The 23,511-nt window shown below is 51.2% G+C and overlaps 1 protein-coding gene across 1 annotated transcript in view; it reads left to right on the top strand.

Moving 5' to 3' along the window:
- Positions 1 to 23,511, top strand: part of col9a3 (collagen, type IX, alpha 3) — a 170,333-nt gene that overhangs the window by 131,552 nt on the left and 15,270 nt on the right. Inside the window, exons 24-29 of the mRNA XM_038803765.1 lie at positions 4,609 to 4,680; positions 7,115 to 7,150; positions 12,185 to 12,229; positions 14,136 to 14,168; positions 16,591 to 16,737; positions 18,587 to 18,641. Coding sequence (XP_038659693.1) covers positions 4,609 to 4,680; positions 7,115 to 7,150; positions 12,185 to 12,229; positions 14,136 to 14,168; positions 16,591 to 16,737; positions 18,587 to 18,641 — 388 coding nt within the window. The remainder of the gene's footprint in view (positions 1 to 4,608; positions 4,681 to 7,114; positions 7,151 to 12,184; positions 12,230 to 14,135; positions 14,169 to 16,590; positions 16,738 to 18,586; positions 18,642 to 23,511) is intronic.

Below are 23,511 nucleotides of genomic sequence, written 5' to 3'. Positions count from 1 at the left end.
AGGTTACCTTGTAAATGGAAAGTTGTTCAAGTGGTCTTCCACAGGTCTCGTGCTGGGACCCTTACTGTTTGTGTTACCATATTAGCGATTTGGACGTGATATAGGGATTGGGGGGGGGGGGGGGGGGGAGTGACACACACGATTGGGAAATTTGCAGACGACACAATGTGGGATGGAAGTTTGCAAGAAGTTGGGGTCAAGTGTTGGTCCTTTGAGCAGAGGGCTGCTGGCAACAGGTTTAAAGGAGAGAAGGACATTGTCTGAAAGAGAGGATTGTTTGCAATATTGGCTAAAGCGGGGGTCAGGAAGGATCAGCAATTTAGTGAGATTAGAGTTGAGGTTACAGGAGGTGGGTCTGATGGACAAATGAACTCAGAGAGCGCATATGGGGAGACAGGAGAGAAACTAGATAAAGATACAACTTCAGGGCAAGGGGGCAAATCCTTTGGAGAAGTTTGGCCAAGTGGGCGACATGGTAGCACAGTGGTTAACACTGTTGCTTCACCGCACCAGGGTCCCGGGTTCGATTCCCGGATTGGGTTACTGTCTGTGCGGAGTCTGCACGTTCTCGCCGTGTCTGCGTGGGTTTCCTCCGGGTGCTCCGGTTTCCTCCCACAAGTCCTGAAAGACGTGCTGTTAGGTGGATTGGACATTCTGAATTCTCCCTCTGTGTACCTGAACAGTCGCCGGAATGTGGCGACTAGGGGCTTTTCACAGTAACTTCATTGCAGTGTTAATGTAAACCTACTTGTGACAATAAAGATGATTATTATTAGTGAGAGGAGGGACTCAGCAGAGCAAACTGATTGGCAGTGGATGGCCAAACTGACTGTCCACCGTATCCTTTCAACTCCGTGTCCCTTGGATTACCTGAGTGGAGATGAGGGCCATAGCAGAGGGAATGGCCCGGGTGAGAAAGAGTATTGGCTTGATTGGGGAATTAGGCATTACAGTTGGAGGTGGTGAGGGTATGCACATGCAGGAATGTTGTGGGGAACAGGAGGTCAAGGGCCAGATAGTTGGGATTTTGGAAGTGCAGATGTGATTGAATTCTGGGATAGGTTTTCCCAGGGATGGATACAGAAGAATTGGGGCTGGGCCATGCCCAAAGCTGCATTGCTGTGGTGCACAGACAGGGGGCGCTCCTCATCAGGCCTGTTCCTGTGGTGTTGGCTCTTTCCCATGAATCCCTCCCCGTCAATCCCAGAGAGCTCACAGTTTATTGAAAAGATGTTTGAATGCTCATAGTAATCACACGGTTGTCATTTAAATGTTATTGGAACTCATTATTTGTTGATATCAAAGGATTTGACCAGAGGTTTAAACAGTTTTCAAGATCATTGAAATACCATCTTTCCCACAGCCTTGAAACCTTGTCTCGCACTCATTCCTACTTTTTCCTCCGTTTCATCTGCTCCTCTTTGTTCCCTGGATCCTTTCCACCCTCCTTCCCTCTTCCTGTTCTTCTCTCTCAATTTCAATTCGCCTCACTCCACCCCTTCATTTTATCCTCTTCACCTTTTCCCTCTTCCACATATCCAACTCTGCCATTCATCAACTACCTTTCACCGCAGCTCTCTCCTTCCTTCCATCTCTGTCTCTCCAATCATTTCCTTTCCCATCCTTCCCCCTGCTCCTTCCAATCTCCTCTCACTATTCCTCCTGTCACCTCACCTCGTACCCTCCTTATCATTGGCTGCTTCCTCTCCTCCTCCACGCCACTCTCCTTCAAAATGATTTCTCTCCTTCCTCTTCCTCTCCCTCGTGGTAAGGATCCTCCAGGGAACTACAGGCCGGGAGCCTACGTCAGTGCTAGGGAATTACTGGAGAGAATTCTTCGAGACAGGATCTACTCCCATTTGGAAGCAAATGGATGTATTAGTGAGAGGCAGCACAGTTTTGTGAAGGGGAGGTCATGTCTCACTAACTTGATAGAGTTTTTCAAGGAGGTCACAAAGATGATTGATGCAGGTAGGGCAGTGGATGTTGTCTATATGGACTTCAGTAAGGCCTTTGACAAGGTCCCTCATGGTAGACTGATACAAAAGGTGAAGTCACACGAGATCAGGGGGGAGCTGGCAAGGTGGATACAGAACTGGTTAGGTCATAGAAGGCAGAGAGTAGCAATGGAAGGGTGCTTTTCTGATTGGAGGGCTGTGACTAATGGTGTTCCGTAGGAATCAGTGCTAGGACCTTTGCTGTTCGTAGTATATATAAATGATTTGGAGGAAAATGTAACTGGTCTGATTAGTAAGTTTGCGGACGACACAAAGATTGGTGGAATTGCGGATAGCGATGAGGACTGTCAGAGGGTACAGCAGGATTTAGATCGTTTGGAGACTTGGGCGGCGAGGTGGCAGATGGAGTTTAATCCGGACAAATGTGAGGTAATGCATTTTGGAAGGTCTAATACAGGTAGGGAATATACAGTGAATGGTAGAACCTTCAAGAGTATTGACAGTCAGAGAGATCTTGGTGTACAGGTCCACAGGTCACTGAAAGGGGCAACACAGGTGGAGAAGGTAGAAAAGAAGGCATACGGCATGCTTGCCTTCATTGGCCGGGGCATTGAGTATAGGAATTGGCAAGTCATGTTGCAGCTGTATAGAACCTTAGTTAGGCCACACTTGGAGTATAGTGTTCAATTCTGGTCACCACACTACCAGAAGGATGTGGAGGCTTTAGAGAGGGTGCAGAAGAGATTTACCAGGATGTTGCCTGGTATGGAGGACATTAGCTATGAGGAGAGGTTGAATAAACTCGGTTTGTTCTCACTGGAACAAAGGAGGTTGAGGGGTGACCTGATAGAGGTCTACAAAATGATGAGGGGCATTGACAGAGTGGATAGTCAGAAACTTTTTCCCAGGGTAGAGGGGTCAATTACTAGGGGGGATAGGTTTAAGGTGCGAGGGGCAAGGTTTAGAGGAGATGTACAAGGCAAGTTTTTTACACAGAGTGTAGTGGGTGCCTGGAACTCGCTGCCGGAGGAGGTGGTGGAAGCAGGGACGATAGTGACGTTTAAGGGGCATCTTGACAAATACATGAATAGGATGGGAATAGAGGGATACGGTCCCCGGAAGTGTAGAAGATTTTAGTTTAGACGGACAGCATGGTCGGCGCAGGCTTGGAGGGCCGAAGGGCCTGTTCCTGTGCTGTACTTTTCTTTGTTCTTTGTTCCTGTTAATCCCTGTTTGTCCCTTGTTTATTCTCTTTATTTTCTTCTGTTTTGGCTTTTATAATTTTTGTACCTGGTCAAAACTTTGCCTATGCCTTTAAGATGGACTTCACCTTTAAATAAAAACAAAGGAATCCAGCAGAATCTGCTGACATTGGTGATGACTCATCTTGATGGACTTGGCTGTCAGTCAATGAACTGTTTACTTTGACGGGCTCTATGATGATAGTCTATGCTGAATTGTGTGACTGTGCTGGAGCTTTCTGCCAGGCACAGGAAGATTTCATCTGATTTGATCAAGAAGCTGGTGGATTAAAGCCTGATCTTTCTCTCTTACCTGATGGACTCTATCTAAGAGTTCAAAGTAAAGACCTTTCTCTCTATACAGTCAGATTGAACTGCAGGGGACGTTCAGTCCAGCACCAGCTGCAGTTGTTTAAAGAACCCTCTTTGAAATCTCACGAGGGGAACTCTGTTTTTCCTCTGTAAAGATAGGGGTGATTCTGGTGGAGTTGGAAACAAATAAGAATTACACAGGCCTGAGGCGGATCTTCTGAGTGAAGGCCCAGGTTAATAAAAATGAAAGTGACTCCCCAGAGGGAATCCTACAGCTGGAGGGTACTGACTGAACACTCCTGCCAGGGTCATCTCTAATCATGCCTTGGTGGCTTTGATCGTTAAGTATCCTGGAGGAGAACCTGCTACAATGACCTCAGCATCCGATGCAAGGAGACTCATCTTCCATTTCATATTAATCCTTTATAATTTTACCTCCCCCTCCCTCTGTGTGTGTCTGTCTTATGTTTGTATGGGTAGAGGGTGGGACGCTAAGCTGACTGTTATTCTATTCTAATTATTGCATGTCTTATCTCTATTTTGATTATAAATTAACAATTGTCGTGTTTCAGTTACAAGTCTGGTGCCTGCAAGTCATTGAAGCAGTCAAGGGCCAATGATCTCAGAAACTATGTAAAAATTATTGGTTAATTCACTTGTGTTGGACTCCGGGGTCTGTGGGGCTGGAATTGACTGTGCACTAGCCCAGGCTGGCGTAACATCCTCCTCCTCTTTCTCCCCTATATCTGTTTCTACTCTTCCCCTATCATTTCCCCTCCTTTTCTCTCACCCACTTTCTTTCTTGTCTCCTATCTTCCTTCATCACCATTCCCCATCGTCCCTTCTTCTGATCGCTATAACACCCCATGCCTTGTTGTCCACCCTGCTCTATGTTTCCCTCTACCTCTCGTCCTCTGCTTTTCCTCCTTCCTCTTCCACCCTGTTCTCTCTCCCCTTCCTCCTATTCATCCCTTTCTCTCCCTCTTTCTTCCTCCCCTAATTCCTCTTCTCCTTCTCTCTTCCTTCACCTCTTGCCTGTCTCCTGCCGTCCCGTCTCCACATTAAGATAACTCTGCTGTGTCATTTTTTCCCTCCAGGGTCGGAAAGGCGAGAGCGGTGAGCCAGGTGTCCCAGGACCTACGGGAATCCGTGGGGATTTTGGGGAAAGGGTGAGTGTTGTTGTTATCATGGTAATGAAGAAATGAAATGAGCTGTGAAGATGGCTGTCTATGACACATGATCCCGATATCCATTCACTCTGTAAATAATGGCTTTGTCAGTGATTGGTTACATTGAGTCTATTCGGATTGCTACATTTTGTTCATTTTCACCCTTTTTTCCCCCTTTTTTTTTTCCTTTTGTTCCCTCTCCCCTCTCTCCTTCCCTCCCTCCCTTTCCTTCCCTCCCTATCTCCTACTCTCCTTCCCTCCCTCTCTCCCTCCTTCCCCCTCCCCTCCTCTCTCCTTCCCCTACTCTCCTTCCCTCCCTCCCTCTCTCCTTCCGTCCCTCCCTCTCTCTCCTTCCTTCCCTCCCTCCTCCCTCCCTCTCATTCCTTCCCTCCCTCCCTCTCTCCTTCCCTCCCTCTCCTTCCCTTCCTCCCTCTCTCTTTCCCTCCCTCCCTCCCACTCTCCTTCCCTCTCTCCCTCCCACCCACTCTCCTTCCCTGCCTCCCTCTCTCCTTCCTTCCCTCCCTCCCCCTCTCTCTCCTTCCCTCCCTCTCTCCATTCCCTCCCTCCCCCTCTCCCCTTCCCTCCCTCCCTCCTTCCCACCCTCCCTCTCTCATTCCCTCCGCCTCTCCTTCCCTTCCTCCCTCCCTCTATCATTCCGTCCCTCTCTCCCTCTCTCCTTACCTGCCTCCCTCTCTCCTTCCCTCCCTCTCTCCTTCCCACCGTCCCTCTACTACTCAACACCATTCAAGTACATAGACTATCACAACACAAAAGGAGAAATTCGGCCGATAATGTCTGTGCCAGCTCTATGAAAGAGCTAATCTATTGGTCCCACCTCCTGGTTCTGCCCGATATGTCACTCCAGAACCACAGCAATGTGGTTGCAGATTACCACCCCCCCCCCCCCGCTCCCCCCCCCCCCCCCCCCCCTCCCCCACCAAACCAAAATGCCGAGTAAGTCTTCTGAAAGGCAATTAGGATGGGAAACAAATGTTGCCCTTGCCAGTGATATTTCCCCCCCCCCACCTCCAAGAATTAATTTTTGAAAGCTTTACAGAAAGGTTCTGTGGATTGCGATCCCAAGCCCAGGGATACTGAGGCTCATTGGAAACCGCTCAGGTCGCATACCAGCACGGAGCAGGGTTTATATGGCTCAGCTACTTCCACTCCTCAGCTACTCATAGGAACATTACAAATTCCCTGACTGAATATTACAAACCGTCTGTTTGACTGTCCCCAGATTCCCAGTGATGAAGGGAGTTCTGGATCTTCATGGAGCCACCTTGTATTTAACAGGCGTGTGCCCGCTCTCTCCTGCAGTGAAACTTCAGGGATTGGGGATCCCACCATCATCCCTTGTATTCCATTCAACACAGTCCCCCAGTGAGGCCAGAGATTAATATATACCTGTCCCCTTAAAGTGAAAGTGGTGGCGCAGTGATTAGCACTGCTGCCTCACAGCTCCAGGGTCCCAGGTTCGATTCCCAACTTGGGTGTCTGTGCGGAGTCTGCGCGTTCTCCCCGTGTCTGCGTGGGTTTCCTCCGGGTGCTCCGGTTTCCACCCACAGTTGAAAGATGTGCAGGTTAGGTGGATTGGCCGTGATATATTGCTCCTGTGTTGCAGCGGGTTCCCTTTACCTGTTTCCTGATTTTAAAAACCAGCTGGAGACATCTCCAATGGGAGAATCGCGTTTTCGGAGTCTCACAATATTTTGCGCCCGCGACGTGGTAATTGTTTTTGATCTAATAAAGTCTGACGCATTCCTTGCGTGCGAGAGATGCCTTGAGGTGCGTCTCCAAGAGTATTTTGTGGGACGGAGGTGTTTGACCAGGCAAAGGTGAGATCAGGATGTCAAGAACCCGGGATGGTGCAGACAAGATTTACTGGAAATGTACCGGGACTGAGGAACTTCATACTGAGACACGACAGAAGCTGGGCTCGCTCTCCTTCAAGTAGAGAAGGTTGAGAGAAAATTTAATCAAGGTGTTCAAAATTATAAAGGGAAATTATCGAGGAAATAAGGAGAAACTGTCTCCACCGGCAGGGGGGTCAACAATCGGCCGAGACAATTTGAAGGCAGGCAAAAGAATCAGAGGGAAATGAGGAGAATTTCTTTTACAGGGAGTGGGACTAATTGTATAGTCTTTCAAAGCGCCAACACAGACCAAGATGGGCTGAGTGGCCTCTTTCTATGCTGTAAGATTCTATGAAGGGAGAGTATTTCTGAACACTGGGCCTAAAGGTAGAGGCTTCGGTGATTATTTGGGAATTGTTGTTCCGAGAGTCTTGGTCAGCATCAATCACACGCTGACTGTCAGTTTTCTCATCCTCGCTGCTGATTGTAAGATTGGGCAATGCTTTCTCTGCTTTTCTTGACAGTTGAAGAATTTATTCTTCGCAGCCGCCTAATTATTTGTTTTCTTCCTTCCGTAGGGTCCTGTTGGAGCTTCTGGACCCAAAGGGAACCAGGTGAGAAAGTTATTGCATCCTTTGCAATCCCTACTTTGAGGCATTTTCTTTCAACCGTTGGTCGCAAATATCGTTGCCAACTCTGATTGGATGTATTCCCGGAGGATTCAACACATGGAGCACAATTTTACCCCCCCCCCCCCCCCCCCCCCCCCCCCCCCCCCCTCCCCCTCCAAGGAGGCAGGGGTAGCATCAGATCGACTGGATGGGGTTCCTCCGGGAACTCACTCGCCCAAACCCAGAGGCAATTTGACACTTGGGCAGGCAGGACCTGAGGTGGGAATCCGCCCTTTCACCTATTGAGGCCCTGAAGGGTCCAGCCTCAATTTTTAGGCAGGTTGGCTGTGGGTGCAGGTAGGGTGTGGAAAATATTTTCTCCATCTTGGGTGGGAAGGGGGTGCACCTCACTCTGAGGGCCCATTCAGGGTTGGGGCGCCCTCCCCTCCTGGATGTTGAAGCTCCGGGATGTTGGAGGTCCGGGGCTCCCGCTGTACCTACCCACAACACTGCAATTGACCCTCTCCTGGCCACACACCCCTCCCACTATTGACCCCGGACCCCTGGGACTTGCCTGTCCAAAGGGCCTGGGAATTGGTTCCAGGCAAAGCGCTGCAGTACCGCCTCTGGCCACTGAAACGCTGTGCCCGGCCAGGTTGGAGAGCTGCCAGCCAATCAGATGGGCCGACAGCTCTCACAGGCAGGACTTCCTTCCAAGGGCAGATGGATAACCTGCCTACTGCTAATCAACGCAGCTCGGCAGCACGGTAGCATTGTGGATAGCACAATTGCTTCACAGCTCCAGGGTCCCAGGTTCGATACTGGCTTGGGTCACTGTCTGTGCGGAATCTGCACATCCTCCCCGTGTGTGCGTGGGTTTCCTCCGGGTGCTCCGGTTTCCTCCCACAGTCCAAAGATGTGCAGGTTGGGTGATTGGCCATGATAAATTGCCCTTAGTGTCCAAAATTGCCCTTAGTGTTGGGTGGGGTTACTGGGCTATGGGGATAGGGTGGAGGTGTTGACCATGGGTAGGGTGCTCTTTACAGGAGCCGGTGCAGACTCGATGGGCCGAATTGCCTCCTTCTGCACTGTAAATCCTATGATAACGCTGGGGGGGAAGGTTAGATGGGGCTGGCAGTAGCTGGGGGGAAGGTTAGATGGGGCTGGCAGTAGCTGGGGGGAAGGTTAGATGGGGCTGGCAGTAGCTGGGGGGAAGGTTAGATGGGGCTGGCAGTAGCTGGGGGGGGGGGGAGGTTAGATGGTGCTGGCAGTAGCTGGGGAGAAGGTTAGATGGGGTTGGCAGTAGCTGGGGGGAAGGTTAGATGGGGCTGGCAGTAGCTGGGGGGGGGGAAGGTTAGATGGTGCTGGCAGTAGCTGGGGGGGGGGGAAGGTTAGATGGTGCTGGCAGTAGCTGGGGGAAGGTTAGATGGTGCTGGCAGTAGCTGGGGGAAGGTTAGATGGTGCTGGTAGTAGCTGGGGGGAAGGTTAGATGGCGCTGGCAGTAGCTGGGGGGAAGGTTAGATGGGGCTGGCAGTAGCTGGGGGGAAGGTTAGATGGGGCTGGCAGTAGCTGGGGGGAAGGTTAGATGGGGCTGGGAGTAGCTGGGGGGAAGGTTAGATGGGGCTGGCAGTAGCTGGGGGGAAGGTTAGATGGGGCTGGCAGTAGCTGGGGGGAAGGTTAGATGGGGCTGGCAGTAGCTGGGGGGAAGGTTAGATGGGGCTGGCAGTAGCTGGGGGGAAGGTTAGATGGGGCTGGCAGTAACTGGGGGGGAAGGTTAGATGGGGCTGGCAGTAGCTGGGGGGAAGGTTAGATGGGGCTGGCAGTAGCTGGGGGGAAGGTTAGATGGGGCTGGCAGTAGCTGGGGGGGGGCGGAGGTTAGATGGTGCTGGCAGTAGCTGGGGAGAAGGTTAGATGGGGTTGGCAGTAGCTGGGGGGAAGGTTAGATGGGGCTGGCAGTAGCTGGGGGGAAGGTTAGATGGGGCTGGCAGTAGCTGGGGGGAAGGTTAGATGGGGCTGGCAGTAGCTGGGGGGAAGGTTAGATGGGGCTGGCAGTAACTGGGGGGGAAGGTTAGATGGGGCTGGCAGTAGCTGGGGGGAAGGTTAGATGGGGCTGGCAGTAGCTGGGGGGAAGGTTAGATGGGGCTGGCAGTAGCTGGGGGGGGGGGGGAGGTTAGATGGTGCTGGCAGTAGCTGGGGAGAAGGTTAGATGGGGTTGGCAGTAGCTGGGGGGAAGGTTAGATGGGGCTGGCAGTAGCTGGGGGGAAGGTTAGATGGGGCTGGCAGTAGCTGGGGGGGGGGAGGTTAGATGGGGCTGGCAGTAGCTGGGGGGAAGGTTAGATGGCACTGGCAGTAGCTAGGGGAAGGTTAGATAGAGCTGGCAGTAGCTGGGGGGAAGGTTAGATGGGGCTGGCAGTAGCTGGGGGGAAGGTTAGATGGTGCTGGCAGTAGCTGGGGAGAAGGTTAGATGGGGCTGGCAGTAGTTGGGGGGAAGGTTAGATGGGGCTGGCAGTAGCTGGGGGGAAGGTTAGATGGGGCTGGCAGTAGCTGGGGGGAAGGTTAGATGGGGCTGGCAGTAGCTGGGGAAGGTTAGATGGGGCTGGCAGTAGCTGGGGGGAAGGTTAGATGGCGCTGGCAGTAGCTGGGGGGAAGGTTAGATGGGGCTGGCAGTAGCTGGGGGGAAGGTTAGATGGGGCTGGCAGTAGCTGGGGGGAAGGTTAGATGGGGCTGGCAGTAGCTGGGGGAAGGTTAGATGGGGCTGGCAGTAGCTGGGGGGAAGGTTAGATGGGGCTGGCAGTAGCTGGGGGAAGGTTAGATGGGGCTGGCAGTAGCTGGGGGGAAGGTTAGATGGGGCTGGCAGTAGCTGGGGGGAAGGTTAGATTGTGCTGGCAGTAGCTGGGGGGAAGGTTAGATGGGGCTGGCAGTAGCTGGGGGGAAGGTTAGATGGGGCTGGCAGTAGCTGGGGGGAAGGTTAGATGAGGCTGGCAGTAGCTGGGGGGGGAAGGTTAGATGGGGCTGGCAGTAGCTGGGGGGAAGGTTAGATGGAGTTGGCAGTAGCTGGGGGGAAGGTTAGATTGTGCTGGCAGTAGCTGGGGGGAAGGTTAGATGGGGCTGGCAGTAGCTGGGGGGAAGGTTAGATGGGGCTGGCAGTAGCTGGGGGGGGAAGGTTAGATGGGGCTGGCAGTAGCTGGGGGAAGGTTAGATGGGGCTGGCAGTAGCTGGGGGGGAAGGTTAGATGGGGCTGGCAGTAGCTGGGGGAAGGTTAGATGAGGCTGGCAGTAGCTGGGGGGGAAGGTTAGATGGGGCTGGCAGTAGCTGGGGGGAAGGTTAGATGGAGTTGGCAGTAGCTGGGGGGAAGGTTAGATTGTGCTGGCAGTAGCTGGGGGGAAGGTTAGATGGGGCTGGCAGTAGCTGGGGGGAAGGTTAGATGGGGCTGGCAGTAGCTGGGGGGGGAAGGTTAGATGGGGCTGGCAGTAGCTGGGGGGAAGGTTAGATGGGGCTGGCAGTAGCTGGGGGGGGAAGGTTAGATGGGGCTGGCAGTAGCACAAATGCTGGGTCAATTTTAAATCTGGGCGTGGTAGATATTTTTCAATTCAGCGATATGGGGGCAAAGGTGAGTTTATGGAGATAGGTCGTAGAGCAGCGTAGGGTCGGGGGGGGGGGGGGGTCTGTGGGTCAGCACCGGGGGAGCCCTCCGATGGGGTCTGGCCCGTGATCGGGGCCCACCAATCGGCGGGCCGGCCTCTCCCTCCCCGGGCCTACTTTGTTGCACGTGCCGGCCCCTGAACCCCCACGCCATGTTGGGTCGGGGCCGGCGCATTGAGGAAGTCCCCCGCGCATGCGCGGGTTGGCGTGACCCAACTGCGGCGGGAAGGGAGGCTGGAGCGAGGTGAATCCTGTGGGGGGCAGAATCGGTAGACCCCGCGCCTGTTTCGCGCCATTGTGACGGCGCGAACACTCTGTCTCCATTTCGGAAAATCGCAGCCCAGATTTTTGATTCACACTTTTCTGTAGCGATCCACTTACCTCACCGAGTTATTATCAGGGTGGGGAGGGGGGTGTGGGGAAGGTGAAAGTTGACCTGTGGTGAATTATAAACCTAGTAATTGACACTGTGTTGTATTATATGTATTGTGTCCTCGTGGGCTCTGTATACGAGCCATTGCGCGGCTCTGCCCATAGGGGGAGATGAGGAGTTTGTGCTGGGCTCCACCCTTGGCTCCGCCCATGGCTCCGCCCATGGCTCCTCCCACTAACCGGAAGTATAAGGCTCTGCAGTTGTGAGCCTGCTGCCAGTTCATCTCGTCGCAGGCAGGCTCTGTTGTAAGACTATTAAAACCACTGTTCACTTCCAATCACGTGTCTTGTGAATTGATGGTCACATCATGACCCTAATGAATTTGGCAATGCTGGCAGGACCAAGACTGAATGCAAAGCCAGTGGGAACGTGATCCGGTCTGGAGGAGGATTCGACAAGGTGGGTGGGGAGGTGCAGAGGTTTCAGCAACCGCAAGGTGAGGGGGTTTAACAGTGAGGTAGATAGGACAGGCAAAAACCTGCGTAATAGTTAAAGAGGTAAACGTGCCTGCTCTAAATAATGAAACATCACTGTCTGGGAGCATGTGACCGTCAGAAGTAGAGATGAAAACAGAAGTGGAGATAGTGCATGAAAATTATCCTCTTAAGGTGGCCAAGGCCAATATCCATCTTGTGGGAAATTCTCCACCTGAGTGAGGGAATTTCCCAGATAGCATCCCGGGTCTGCTCCTGAGCTCAGGAATCGCCTTCGGACCCATTAGCTTAACATTGGAGCCAAGGTTCAAGAAGGTTGTACAGCACACAAGCTGCCGGAGTTCAAGAAGGTGACTCACCGTCACCCTGTCAAGAACAACTAAGGATGGCCAATAAATGCTGGCTCAGCCAGCGATACCCAATCCCGTGAACAGATATATAAAAAAGAAACGCCCAATTATTGTGAATGAAACACACTTTCTGTTGTTCAAGTATATGTTAACGCCGATTGTATTTACTCTTTTGTAGGGACTCGCAGGGTCTGATGGGCTCCCTGGAGAAAAAGGTGACATGGTGAGTTAGAATCTACCGCGAGTCCGGTATCACCCAACCACTGATGTAGCAATCACTGTTACCCACAGCGATTGATCACAACTAACTGCGCAAGGTATATTTGTCAGTCAAACAACGAATAACAATCATCAGTCATGCCAATCACACCAAAATCTTATAGATTGACCTGCCTGGCCCCTCTTAATGAAAGATTCATGTGAGGTAGGAGCTGTGCTCCGAAAGCTAGTGATTCGAAACAAACCTGTTGGACTTTAACCTGGTGTTGTAAGACTTCTTACTGTGCTCACCCCAGTCCAACACCGGCATCTCCACATCAATGAAAGATTGATTATTATATGAGCTGTTGGTTGAAACACGCTGAGGAAATGGGGAAACCCTCCCGTTCATTGCAATATAACGGTGAGCTACTTGTAGTAAGGAGCTCTGAGTGTAATATGATCGTAATATGCTGGTTGTGTTATGATAATAAGATGTTAATTGTGATATGGTAATGAGCTACTGGTTGTAATAATAAAGGTCACTTTAGAGGGCAGTTAAGAGTTGATCACGTTGCCGTGGGTCTGGATTTATATGCAGGTCAGACCAGGTAAGGGCGGCAGATTTCCTTCCTTATAGGGCATGAGTGAACCAGGCGGGGTTTAGTGATTATTTCACTATTACTAAGGCTGACTTTATATTCCAGATTTATTCATTGAGTTTAAAATTCTACCAGCTGCCATGTCTGGGTATGAACCCAATGGCTATTGGACACCCGTCCAGTGACATAGCCACTGTCCCACCCATCTTCCCCCAATAGGTACAGCTTGTGATGTGACAATGAGGTGTTAGAAATAATGAGGAATAGTTGTGATATGACATTGAGCTATTGCTATAAAAAGATAATTAGCTGCTGTTGGAATATGGGAATGAGCTGCTGAGGGCCGTGTCCGATACGTTGGTGAAAACAACACCAAACAGGCCCTGTTCAAAATGGAGAGTGTGAGTGAAAGACCTGCCTTAAAGTTACACAGATCTGAAGACCCTAATTTAGGAAGAGGTTTTTTTGCAGAGGGTTCCCAATGGCGGCTTTTCAGAAATCTACGTGGGAACGAGATCAGTTTGTCCTTGTTTCTGAGCACTCATTGTGAAAGCACCCGGAGGTGGGGGAGGGGGGGTCAGTTTGTGTTGCTGGGCGCTTTATCAAACCTCCTAGCACCTCCAGGTGAATGGGCCAGTGTACTGAGAGGCTGTGCCTGAGGAGATGGGCAGCGTCCGTGTTGTGTTGCATGCGGACATCCCACTGCCAGCAGGAGGTGACCATTCAGGTGGTCCAGTTACAGACTCCACGACATTGACAAGCAATTGGGATGTCTGGGACAATCTGTGTAGGGTCAGCAGGAGGAAACTGAGCGAGCCAGCATGCTCATTGGCATGGCCAGCAATTGCTGATACGATTCTGGGCATCTCCTGGGAATGTGGGTCGTTATTATGTGGACGTAATGAGCAGGCGCGTGTGCAGGGGACTAGCCGGCATGTGGAATCTGACCACCCTCACCCACAGACAACGAAGAACTAAAAGAACAGAGGAATTAAGAGCTGGAGGAGACCTTTTGGCCCTTCAAGCCTGCTCCACCAATAATGGAGCATTCACCGTCCTCTGGGGTAGAGAATTCCAAAGATTCACAACCCTTCGAATGAAAACATTTCTCCACAACTCAATCCTAAACGATCAACACCTTAGTCCGAGGTTTGTGTCCCCGTCTTCTCCAGCCAGGGAACACATTTTTCTGTCACGTCTCTGAGGCATTTTATATGTTTCAATGAGGTGCTGCTGAGCTCAGAGAAGATTGCAACCTTGGGCACCAGCTCAGTGATGTAAGGCTTGCCCTGAATAAATCTTTAATCACCTTTGTTTTGTCTCCATTAGGGCCAGCCAGGATCGCAGGGCCAGAAGGGAGAGGTAAGTGTTATCAGAGAAACACCATTGATTGAGAACTTTGTGAAGCATCAGTTGGTTATTCACCTTTCTCCTTCTAAGGATCACAACACCAGCCACATATGTCTCAACAGATTTCGATACTGTATCCTAAGAAATCTTGGACAGGATTCTCCGTTGCCCGATGCCGATACCGTGATCTGCGGTCGGACGGAGAATCGACTCCGACGCCCAAATCGGGGCCGGCAACGGTTTGACACCGGTCAATCATGCTCCACCCCCATCAAAATGATGTCCGCGTTGCACGCTGCGTGCCGTTACAACGGCATTGCCGGACCATTGGCAGGCCCTCCCGCAATGCTCCACCCCCAATGGGCCAAGATCCTGACCGCGCGGGACACGTGTCGTCTCAGCGGTCGTGAACCTGGCGTGGCGGCTGCGGACTGTGTCCAGCGCCACCACACTCGGCTGGGATCCGTGCCTGTGGTGAACGTACTGTGCTAACCATTCACCACTGTACTACATTGTATAACGCTATTGCCCATGTGGGCTCCACCTATGGACCATTGTACTGTACTACACAGAATGTATCATGTTAGTACCTCAGTCGAAAAAGAAGCCCAAGCCATCGTGGAATCCGTACGGCACTGGAGGCGCTACCTCGCTGGTAGGAGGTTCACCCTCGTCACCGACCAATGATCGGTAGCCTTCATGTTCGATAATACGCAGCAGGGCAAGATCAAGAACGATAAGATCTTGAGGTGGAGGATTGAACTCTCCACCTATAATTACGATATAGTCTATCATCCTGGGAAGCTCAACGAGCCCCCAGACGCCCTGTCCCACGGCACACACGCCAACGCGCAAGATGACCGACTACAGGCCGTCCACGATGACGTCTGCCAACCGGGGCTCACCCGGCTCCTCTACTACATCAAGGCCCGCAACCTGCCCTACTCCACCGAGGAGGTCAGGGCCATGACCAGGGACTGCCAGACCTGCGCGGAGTGCAAGCCGCACTTCTATCGACTGGATAAGGCCCACCTGGTAAAGGCATCCCGACCCTTTGAGCGCCTCAGTATCGACTTCAAAGGGCCCCTCCCCTCTACCAACTGCAACACATATTTCCTCAACGTCGTTGACGATTTCTCTCGCTTCCGCCCTGGCTGAAGGTACCAGGGCCCGTCCTATTCCGCAAACACGTCAGGAGCCAGAAGTCCGACCCCCTGGCCGACAGAGTCCAGCTCCTTCACACCAACCCCCAGTACGCATACGTAGAACACCCCGACGGCCGACAAGATACGGTTTCCCTCCGGGACCTGGCACCCGCAGGTTCCCCTACCACCGCCACCCCAACTTACCCCACCCAACCTACACCAACCAGCGGCACCGCCCCTACATGGCCTCCACACCCCTTCCTATACTCCCTCTCCCCTTTGCCGACCCACAGGAATGAAGCTCCTGAAGATATGCTCCTGGAGTCTACGTCTGTTCCCGCACCGACGAGTTCGACACGCGGGCCCGCTGCGATACCAGAGCTCCGGCGATCGCAGCGCACGATCAGGGTGCCGGACAGACTGAACCTGTGAACCCTTCACCCCCGCCAGACTTACATTTTTTAACAGGGGGTGAATGTGGTGAACGTATTGTACTAACCATTCACCACTGTATTACATTGTATCACGCTGTTGCCCATGTGGGCTCCACCTATGGACCATTGTACTGTACTACACGGAATGTATCATGTTGGTGCCCTTGTGGGCTCCGCCCCCTTGAGGGGAGGTATAAAGAGCAGCTGCCCTGTAGGCACCTCTCACTAGCAGAGCAATCGCAGGCAGGCACTGTTCTAGTCGATTAAAGCCACTGTTCATTTCAAGTATCTGTCTTGCGTGAATTGATGGTTGCATCAGTGCCACTGGACAGAGGGGCTTCCGCGGGGGCTGGGGGACTGGTGGGCGTAGCCAAGGGGTGGCCTGTGGGGTCGTGGATGACGGGTCGGATCCGCGCACAGCCGTCACCATGTTGTATGGCGCGACCGCTGCATGAACATTTCATCGTAAAGCGCCCGGGAATTCTCCCTTCGAGCCGGCACTTAGCCGCTGAAATGGAGAATCCAGCTCCTTATATTTGGAATGAAGTATTAGGTGACTGAGCTCCTTGCACAATAAAACCCACCCACTGAGCTGCTCTTGAGTGGCAGTGGAAGGACCAAGTTGCCTCTGTTCTTCCCAACTCCAGTGTCATTGACATTTTTCTCAGCTTGGAGAAGGAAAGAATAAATCCATTGCCTTTGCTCCACTGAAGTCTTTATTATTGTGTCTCCTGTAAAATAATTCAGTTTTTGGCTGCAAGTTATTTTCACTTCCTCAATTTCTGAATTAACACAAAGTTGTGGAATGTTAGTTGATCTGCTATGAATTCTCTTTTACCTTTCTGATGTTTTCAGCCAGGAGGTCGCGGTGAGGTGGGTCCCAAAGGTCACCCTGGTCCAGCTGGTGGTCTTGGAGTAGATGGCGTTCCTGGTCCTCTTGGGTCGATGGGTGTGGCCGGAGAGCCGGGAGTTCCTGGTGTCACTGGAAAAACAGGTCCTCCTGTGAGTAATTTGTTCAAAGATACTGTGGACGGGGGGAGGGACTGTTTTACTTAAACCTTCTGTTTTGGACAATAAACCTGAGCCATTTCATGCGGGAGGATTTCCACTGACTCAGTAACACTTGCCTGGCATGAAGCAGATTCATAACAACAGATCCCTTTGGCATGGACGCTGCTAATCCCCCCATGAAATCGTACAGCATCAAAGGAGGCCATTCAACCCATCGTGACATTGTGACTGGTTCTTTGAAAGAGCCATTCAATTAGTCCTGCTCTCCCTAATGTTTCCCAGAGTTTTGCACATTTCTCCCTTTCACTTTTCCTCTAAATTTCTCATCCATTGTTTCCAAATTCTACTCTTGTGTTCCAACCCTCGGAAATCTCTATGTTCCTCCAATTGCAGCCCCTTGTCCATCTCTGCCTTTAATCACTTTGTCATTGACAGCCGTGCCTTTAGCTACCGAGACTCCTGAGTCCCTCCAATTCTCTAACTCTGCCCTCCCCCCGAGTCACTTTTTAAACGCTTGCCTCTTGTCACCTTTTCTAATATCTCCACATGTGGTTAGGTGCCAAATTTCTTTTTTGATAGTGCTCCAAGAATTTATCCACCCCCTTTTTTTTTCTTGGGCAATTTAGCGTGGCCAATCCACCTACCCTGCACATCTTTTTGGGTTGTGAGGGTGAGACCCACGCAGACACAGGGAGAATGTGCAAACTCCACACGGACAGTGACCCGGAGCCGGGATCGAACCCGGGACCTCGGTGCCGTGAGGCAGCGGTGCTAACCACTGCGTTACCGTGGCGCCCCATCCAATTCCCTTTTAAAAGTTAGTATTGATAGGACATCCAGCACTCAAGTCAATCAAGTCAATTCCAGATCACATCTCCCTATGTAAAGATTTCCCCTTTGGTTTATTTGCTAGTTATTGTAGAGGACCACATCGAGGAACAGTATATAAGCAATATCGAATGACTTGCTCCAATCAATTGTGAGGTTATTGTCTCATATGTCAAATGCTTCCACCCCAGGAGATGCCAATATCACAGACTACATTCCAACTGAATTTAGATGGTCTCGTAAAATTAAGACGATTTTGCATGCTCTTTCCAGGTTAATAGGCAGCTAACGCTAACGTGTTCTCTCAAAACTAGACCATTATCTTTACACACAGATCCTTTGGTGCTTCTTCAATTTTATTAACCCGACAATGTACCCTGCACGTTTGGCTTCACAGGAGAATCCTTGTGGCCTGATCTAAAGCTGTATGATACACAGATTCATCTTTTCATTCTTCCATGCTGACTAAACCATTATTCATTGTCCATCCCTAATTGCCCCACACAATATGGAAGGACATTAATATGGGTGTCTGTTTTGTCAAAATACTTATTTATTATTTCTGACCAGATGTTAATATTGCATCACAATCACTCTACGCTGGTTGTCGATCTGGTTCCACCTTAGCCCTGTGCACTATCTATTCCACGTACATATTATTTACATCCACTGATAGCATTGTGGATAGCACAATCGCTTCACAGCTCCAGGGTCCCAGGTTCGATTCCGGCTTGGGTCACTGTCTGTGCGGAGTCTGCTCATCCTCCCCGTGTGTGCGTGGGTTTCCTCCGGGTGCTCCGGTTTCCTCCCACAGTCCAAAGATGTGCAGGTTAGGTGGATTGGCCATGATAAATTGCCCTTAGTGTTGGGTGGGGTTACTGGGTTATGGGGATGGGGCGGAGGCTCTTTCCAGGAGCCGGTGCAGACTCGATGGGCCGAATGGCCTCCTTCTGCACTGTAAATTCTATGTAAATCTATGTAAATTAGACACATTTTTCTCACTAATCCACAGGGAAAACTGGCGAGTGAGCAGCGAATCCGGGATCTCTGCCAAAACCTGATCAATGGTGAGTTTAACCTTTCGCAATGAACGTTCATCATTCTTCATTCCGTCCCAATACATTCATTCATGTTTCACCAAAAGCTGCATCAACTCAAGACTGCTGAAAAGGTGTAAATAAAATGGGGTAATCCATTAGTTATGTGTGAGAGAAAGCTCTTTACGTAGAGAGTGGTTGGAATGTGGAACTCTTTATCACGTGGAATGGACTGTTTCTGTCCTGTAAATTCAATGTCATATGCATGGGTTATCCTCTTAAGATGTTTATTAATCATCTTATCTTTAGCAGGATAATTGCATAGGAACACTTACCAGAATACAATGGGTGAGGGGGGTTGGGGGGGTGGGGGTGAAATTGATCTCCATCAGTGACCAGGAAATGAGTTTCCCTCCTAATTTGGGTGGAATTCTCCGATTTTGAGACTGTGAGCGGTGGGGGGGGCGGTTCCAGTTGTGCCTTTGGGGCTGGACAGCATGGCAGGATCCCAGGCCAGACACTGCACTCCGAACTTCATTAATTAGGTACTGGCGCGTTCCCCTCTGAGTCACCTGCTGGGCTGGCAGCTGACTCGTCTGCCTGCCATCAGCTGGTGGGTTCACAGGTCCTGGCACCAGATTTAAATACCATCCAGCTCAATGTTTTCCCTCTCTCCAGACTGTGCAGAATGTCAGCAACTCAGAGGAAAAAGACTAGCAACCTCAAGATGTCTGTTCCTCGAATCAAATCAACCGCCCTCCTCCTGAGGTCATCATCTGCACGGTGCCCATTCCCCACTTGGACCCCTGTCCACCACATCTGGACTCTTAAACCATCCCCTTCCAGTAAACTATGCTGTTAGTTAGGGGAACAGGTAGGTGTTTCTGTGGCCATAGACATGACTCCAGGCACCTCCCTAGTGCCAAGGTCAAGGATGTGCAGCTGCAAGACATTCTTCTGAGGGAGGGTAAGCAGCCAGAGGTCGTGGTCAACATTGATACCAATGCCTTAGATAGGAAGAGGGTTGAGGCCCCTACAACCAGATTTATGGAGCCAGGTAGAAAAATAGCAAACAAATCCTCAAATGTAGTAATCTCCGGATTACTTCCAGTGCCATATGCAAGTGAGCACAGGAGTAGGAGGATAAGGCAGATGAATGCGTGGCTGGAAAGATGGTACAGGAGGGAGGGAGGTTACAATCCTGGTACGCTGGGTCAGGCTCTGGGGGAATGACACCTGTATAAACCGGAGGAGTTGTTCCTGAACAGAGCTGGGACTGAGTTCCTTATGGGGCGTTTTGCTAATGCTGTTGGGAGGGCTTTAAACTAACTCGACAGTGCTGTGGGAACCAAGAGGAAATAATAAAGAGGAATACCAGGATGCACAAAATACTGGGAGGGACAGAAAGCACTGGTATAGAGAATAGTAAGTTAAGAGGTGAAGTTGGAATAAGGGAGATAGTAATGTCATCCCGATCAGGGTTACAGTGCAGGTATGCAAAAACACAAAGTATCGTAAATAAGATTGGGCAATTGCAGATTGCATTGTGGAAATATGATGTTGTGACGATAACAGAGACCTGACTTCAGGAAGAACAGGACTGGGTGTTAAATATTCCTGGGTATAAGGTGTTCAGAAAAGATAGGACAGGAAGAAAGGGAGGAGGGTGGGTTAGGGCTGGTGTTACAATGCAGGGGAAAGAGGATGTCCCAGACGGTTCAAGGACACAATCATTTTGGCTGGAGCTAAGGAATAAAACGGGTACGATTATATTGTTCGATGTTGTCTCGAGACCACCAGTCAGTGAGAAGGATGTAGAAAAACAAATCTGCAGGGAAGTTACAGAGAGGTGGGGACATTATAGAGTAGTTAGAATCGGGACTTTAGTTACGCAGATGTAGACAGAGACAGTGGTGGTGTAAAGGACGAGAGGGGCAAAAGTTCCTAGATTGTGTTCAGGAAAATTTTCAACAGCGGTATGTGTCCTGGGACATCACTACAGAGGGTAATGTCCGAGGCTCAACCATCTTCAGCTGCTTCATCAATGACTTCCTTTCCATCATAAAGTCAGATGTCGGGATGTTCACTGATGATTGCACAATGTTCAGCACCATTTGCAACTCCTCAGGTACTGAAGCAGTCCACATGCAGCTGCAGGAGGACCTGGACAATGTGCAGGCTTGGGCTGACATGTGACAAGTAACATGCAAGGGCCAGGCAGTGACCATCTCCAATAGGAGACATTGCCATCACTGAATCCCCCACTATCAACATCCTGGGGTTTACCATTGACTAGTCTCTGATCTGGACTAGCCACATTAATACTGTGGCTACAAGAATAGGTCAAAGGCTAGGAATCCTGTGGCGAGTAACTCACTTCCTGATTTCCCAAATCCTGTCCACCATCTACAAGACACAAGTTAGGGATACGATGGAATATTCTCCACTTGCCTGGATGAGTGCAGCTCCAACGCTCAAGAAGCTCAACACCATCCAGGACAAAGCAGCCCCGCTTGATTGGCACCCTTTCCACAAACATTCACTCTCTCCACTACCAACCCACACAGTGGCATCCGTGTGTGCCATCGACAAAATGCACGGCAGCAACTCGCCAAGGCTCCTTAAGCATCACCTTCGAAATCCATGACCTCTACCATCTAGAAGGACAAGGGCAGCAGATACCTGGGAACCACCTAGAAGTTCCCCTCCATGTCACTTACCATCCTAACTCGGAAATATCTGACCATTCCTTCACTGTCACTGCGTCAAAATCCTAGAACTCCCTCTCTAACAGCACAGTGGGTGTACTTACACTACATACACTGCAGCGGATCAAGAAAGCAACTCACCACCACCTTCTCAAAGGCAATTAGGAATGGGCAATAAATGCTGGCCCAGCCAGCGATGCCCCCATCCCGAAAAAGTGAATTTAAAAAAAATATATGTCCAATCCAACTTTCTTGGAAATGAGGTGGGCCAAGCAGATCAAGTGCCAGTGGGGGACCATTTAGGAGACAGAGACCATTGTATTGGAAATGATGATGATAGAAAAGGAAAATAGGCAATCTAGAGAGAGGATAATTAAGGCGGGAAGAGCTGACTTCAATGGTGCAGGAACAGAGCTGGACTGACTAGACTGCAATGAAAGGTTGGTGGGAAAATATGTAACTGAACAATGGGCTACCTTCAAAACAGGAATGGCCTGGACAGAGTCCAGCTATGAGGGCAGCACGGTAGCATGGTGGTTAGCATAAATGCTTCACAGCTCCAGGGTCCCAGGTTCGATTCCCGGCTGGGTCACTGTGCGGAGTCTGCACGTCCTCCCCGTGTGTGCGTGGGTTTCCTCCGGGTGCTCCGGTTTCCTCCCACAGTCCAAAGATGTGCGGGTTAGGTGGATTGGCCATGCTAAATTGCCCGTAGTGTCCTAAAAAGTAAGGTTAAGGGGGGGGGGGGGGGGGGGGGTTGGGTTACGGGTATAGGGTGGATACGTGGGTTTGAGTAGGATGATCATTGCTCGGCACAACATCGAGGGCCGAAGGGCCTGTTCTGTGCTGTACTGTTCTATGTTCTATGTTCTATATTCCCTGAAAAGGGATAGGCAGGGCGAACTAATCAGAGCTCACAGGATGGAAAAGGAGATAGAAGAGAACTGAAAGGAGGATTGGGCCGATTCGGACCAAAAAGGGAATTTACACATGGAGATAGGGAGCATGGCTGAGAGGTTAAATCAATACTTTGCATTTGTCTTTACCAAGGAGGTAGATGCTACCCAGGACATGGTGACAAAAGAAGGATATTCTGCCCCGAGAAGAGTTCAAACGTGTTGACGAGGAATAGACTGTCAGTGCTGAAAGTTCATGGGCGGAATTCTCCGACCCCCTGCCAGGTTGGAGAATCGCCGGGGGGCAGCGTGAATCCCGCCCCCGCCGGCTGCCGAATTCTCCTGCGCCGGGGATATGGCGGGGGCAGGAATCACGCCGCCGCTGGTCGGCGGCCGCTGGCAGTGACCCCCCCCCCCGGCGATTCTCCGGCCGCGATGGGCCGAGTGGCCGCCCGTTTTGGGCCGGTCCCGCTGGCGTAAATTACAACAGGTACTTACCGGCGGGACCTGGCTGCACGAGCGGCCTCCAGGGTCCTAGGGGAGGCGGGGGGGGGATCTGGCCCTGGGAGGTACCCCCACAGTGGCCTGGCCCGCGATCGGTGCCCACCGATCCGTGGGCGGGCCTCTGCCGTGGGTGCACTCTATTCCTCCTCATCGGCTGCTGTGGACCTCCACGATGGCCGACGCGGAGATGAATCCCCCTACACATGCGCTGGGATGACGCTGGCCGGTAGAGGCCCTTTGGCGCCAGTTGGCGCGGCCCGACACCGGAGTGGTTCACACCACTGCGCTGTAATGTTCTATGTTCTATGCCGGAGTTGCCCGCCCCGCCGATTCCCGCAGAATCCCGCCCCACAAGTCACAGGGACTGGAGATGCATCCTAGGATATTGAAGGGCGTGAGAATGGAAAGTCCTGGGGCGCTGGCCATAATCGTCCAGTCTTCTCTAGACTCAGGGGAGGTACCAGAGGACTGGAGAATTACAAATGTTAAACCCTTGTTCAAAAAAGGTTGTGAGGATAACCCCAGCAATTAAAGACCAGTCAGTTTAACAACAGTGGTGGGAAAGCGTCTGGGAGCAATGATTCAGGATAGAATTCGTAGTCAAATGGAAAAATGCGGGTTGTTTAGGAAGAGCCAGCATGGATTTCTAACGGGGAAATCGTGTCTAACTAACTTGCTGGAGGTTTTTGCGAAGGTAACAGAAAGGGTAGATGAGGGTAATGTTATTGATGTGGCGTACATGGTCTTTCAGAAAGCATTCGACACAGTGCCACACAACAGACTTGTGAGAAATGT

Source organism: Scyliorhinus canicula, chromosome 7 (assembly GCF_902713615.1).
Source record: "Scyliorhinus canicula chromosome 7, sScyCan1.1, whole genome shotgun sequence".
Taxonomy (NCBI): domain Eukaryota; kingdom Metazoa; phylum Chordata; class Chondrichthyes; order Carcharhiniformes; family Scyliorhinidae; genus Scyliorhinus; species Scyliorhinus canicula.
The sequence above is the reverse complement of the archived record's forward strand: the minus strand, read 5'-3'. Positions and strand labels throughout refer to the sequence as shown.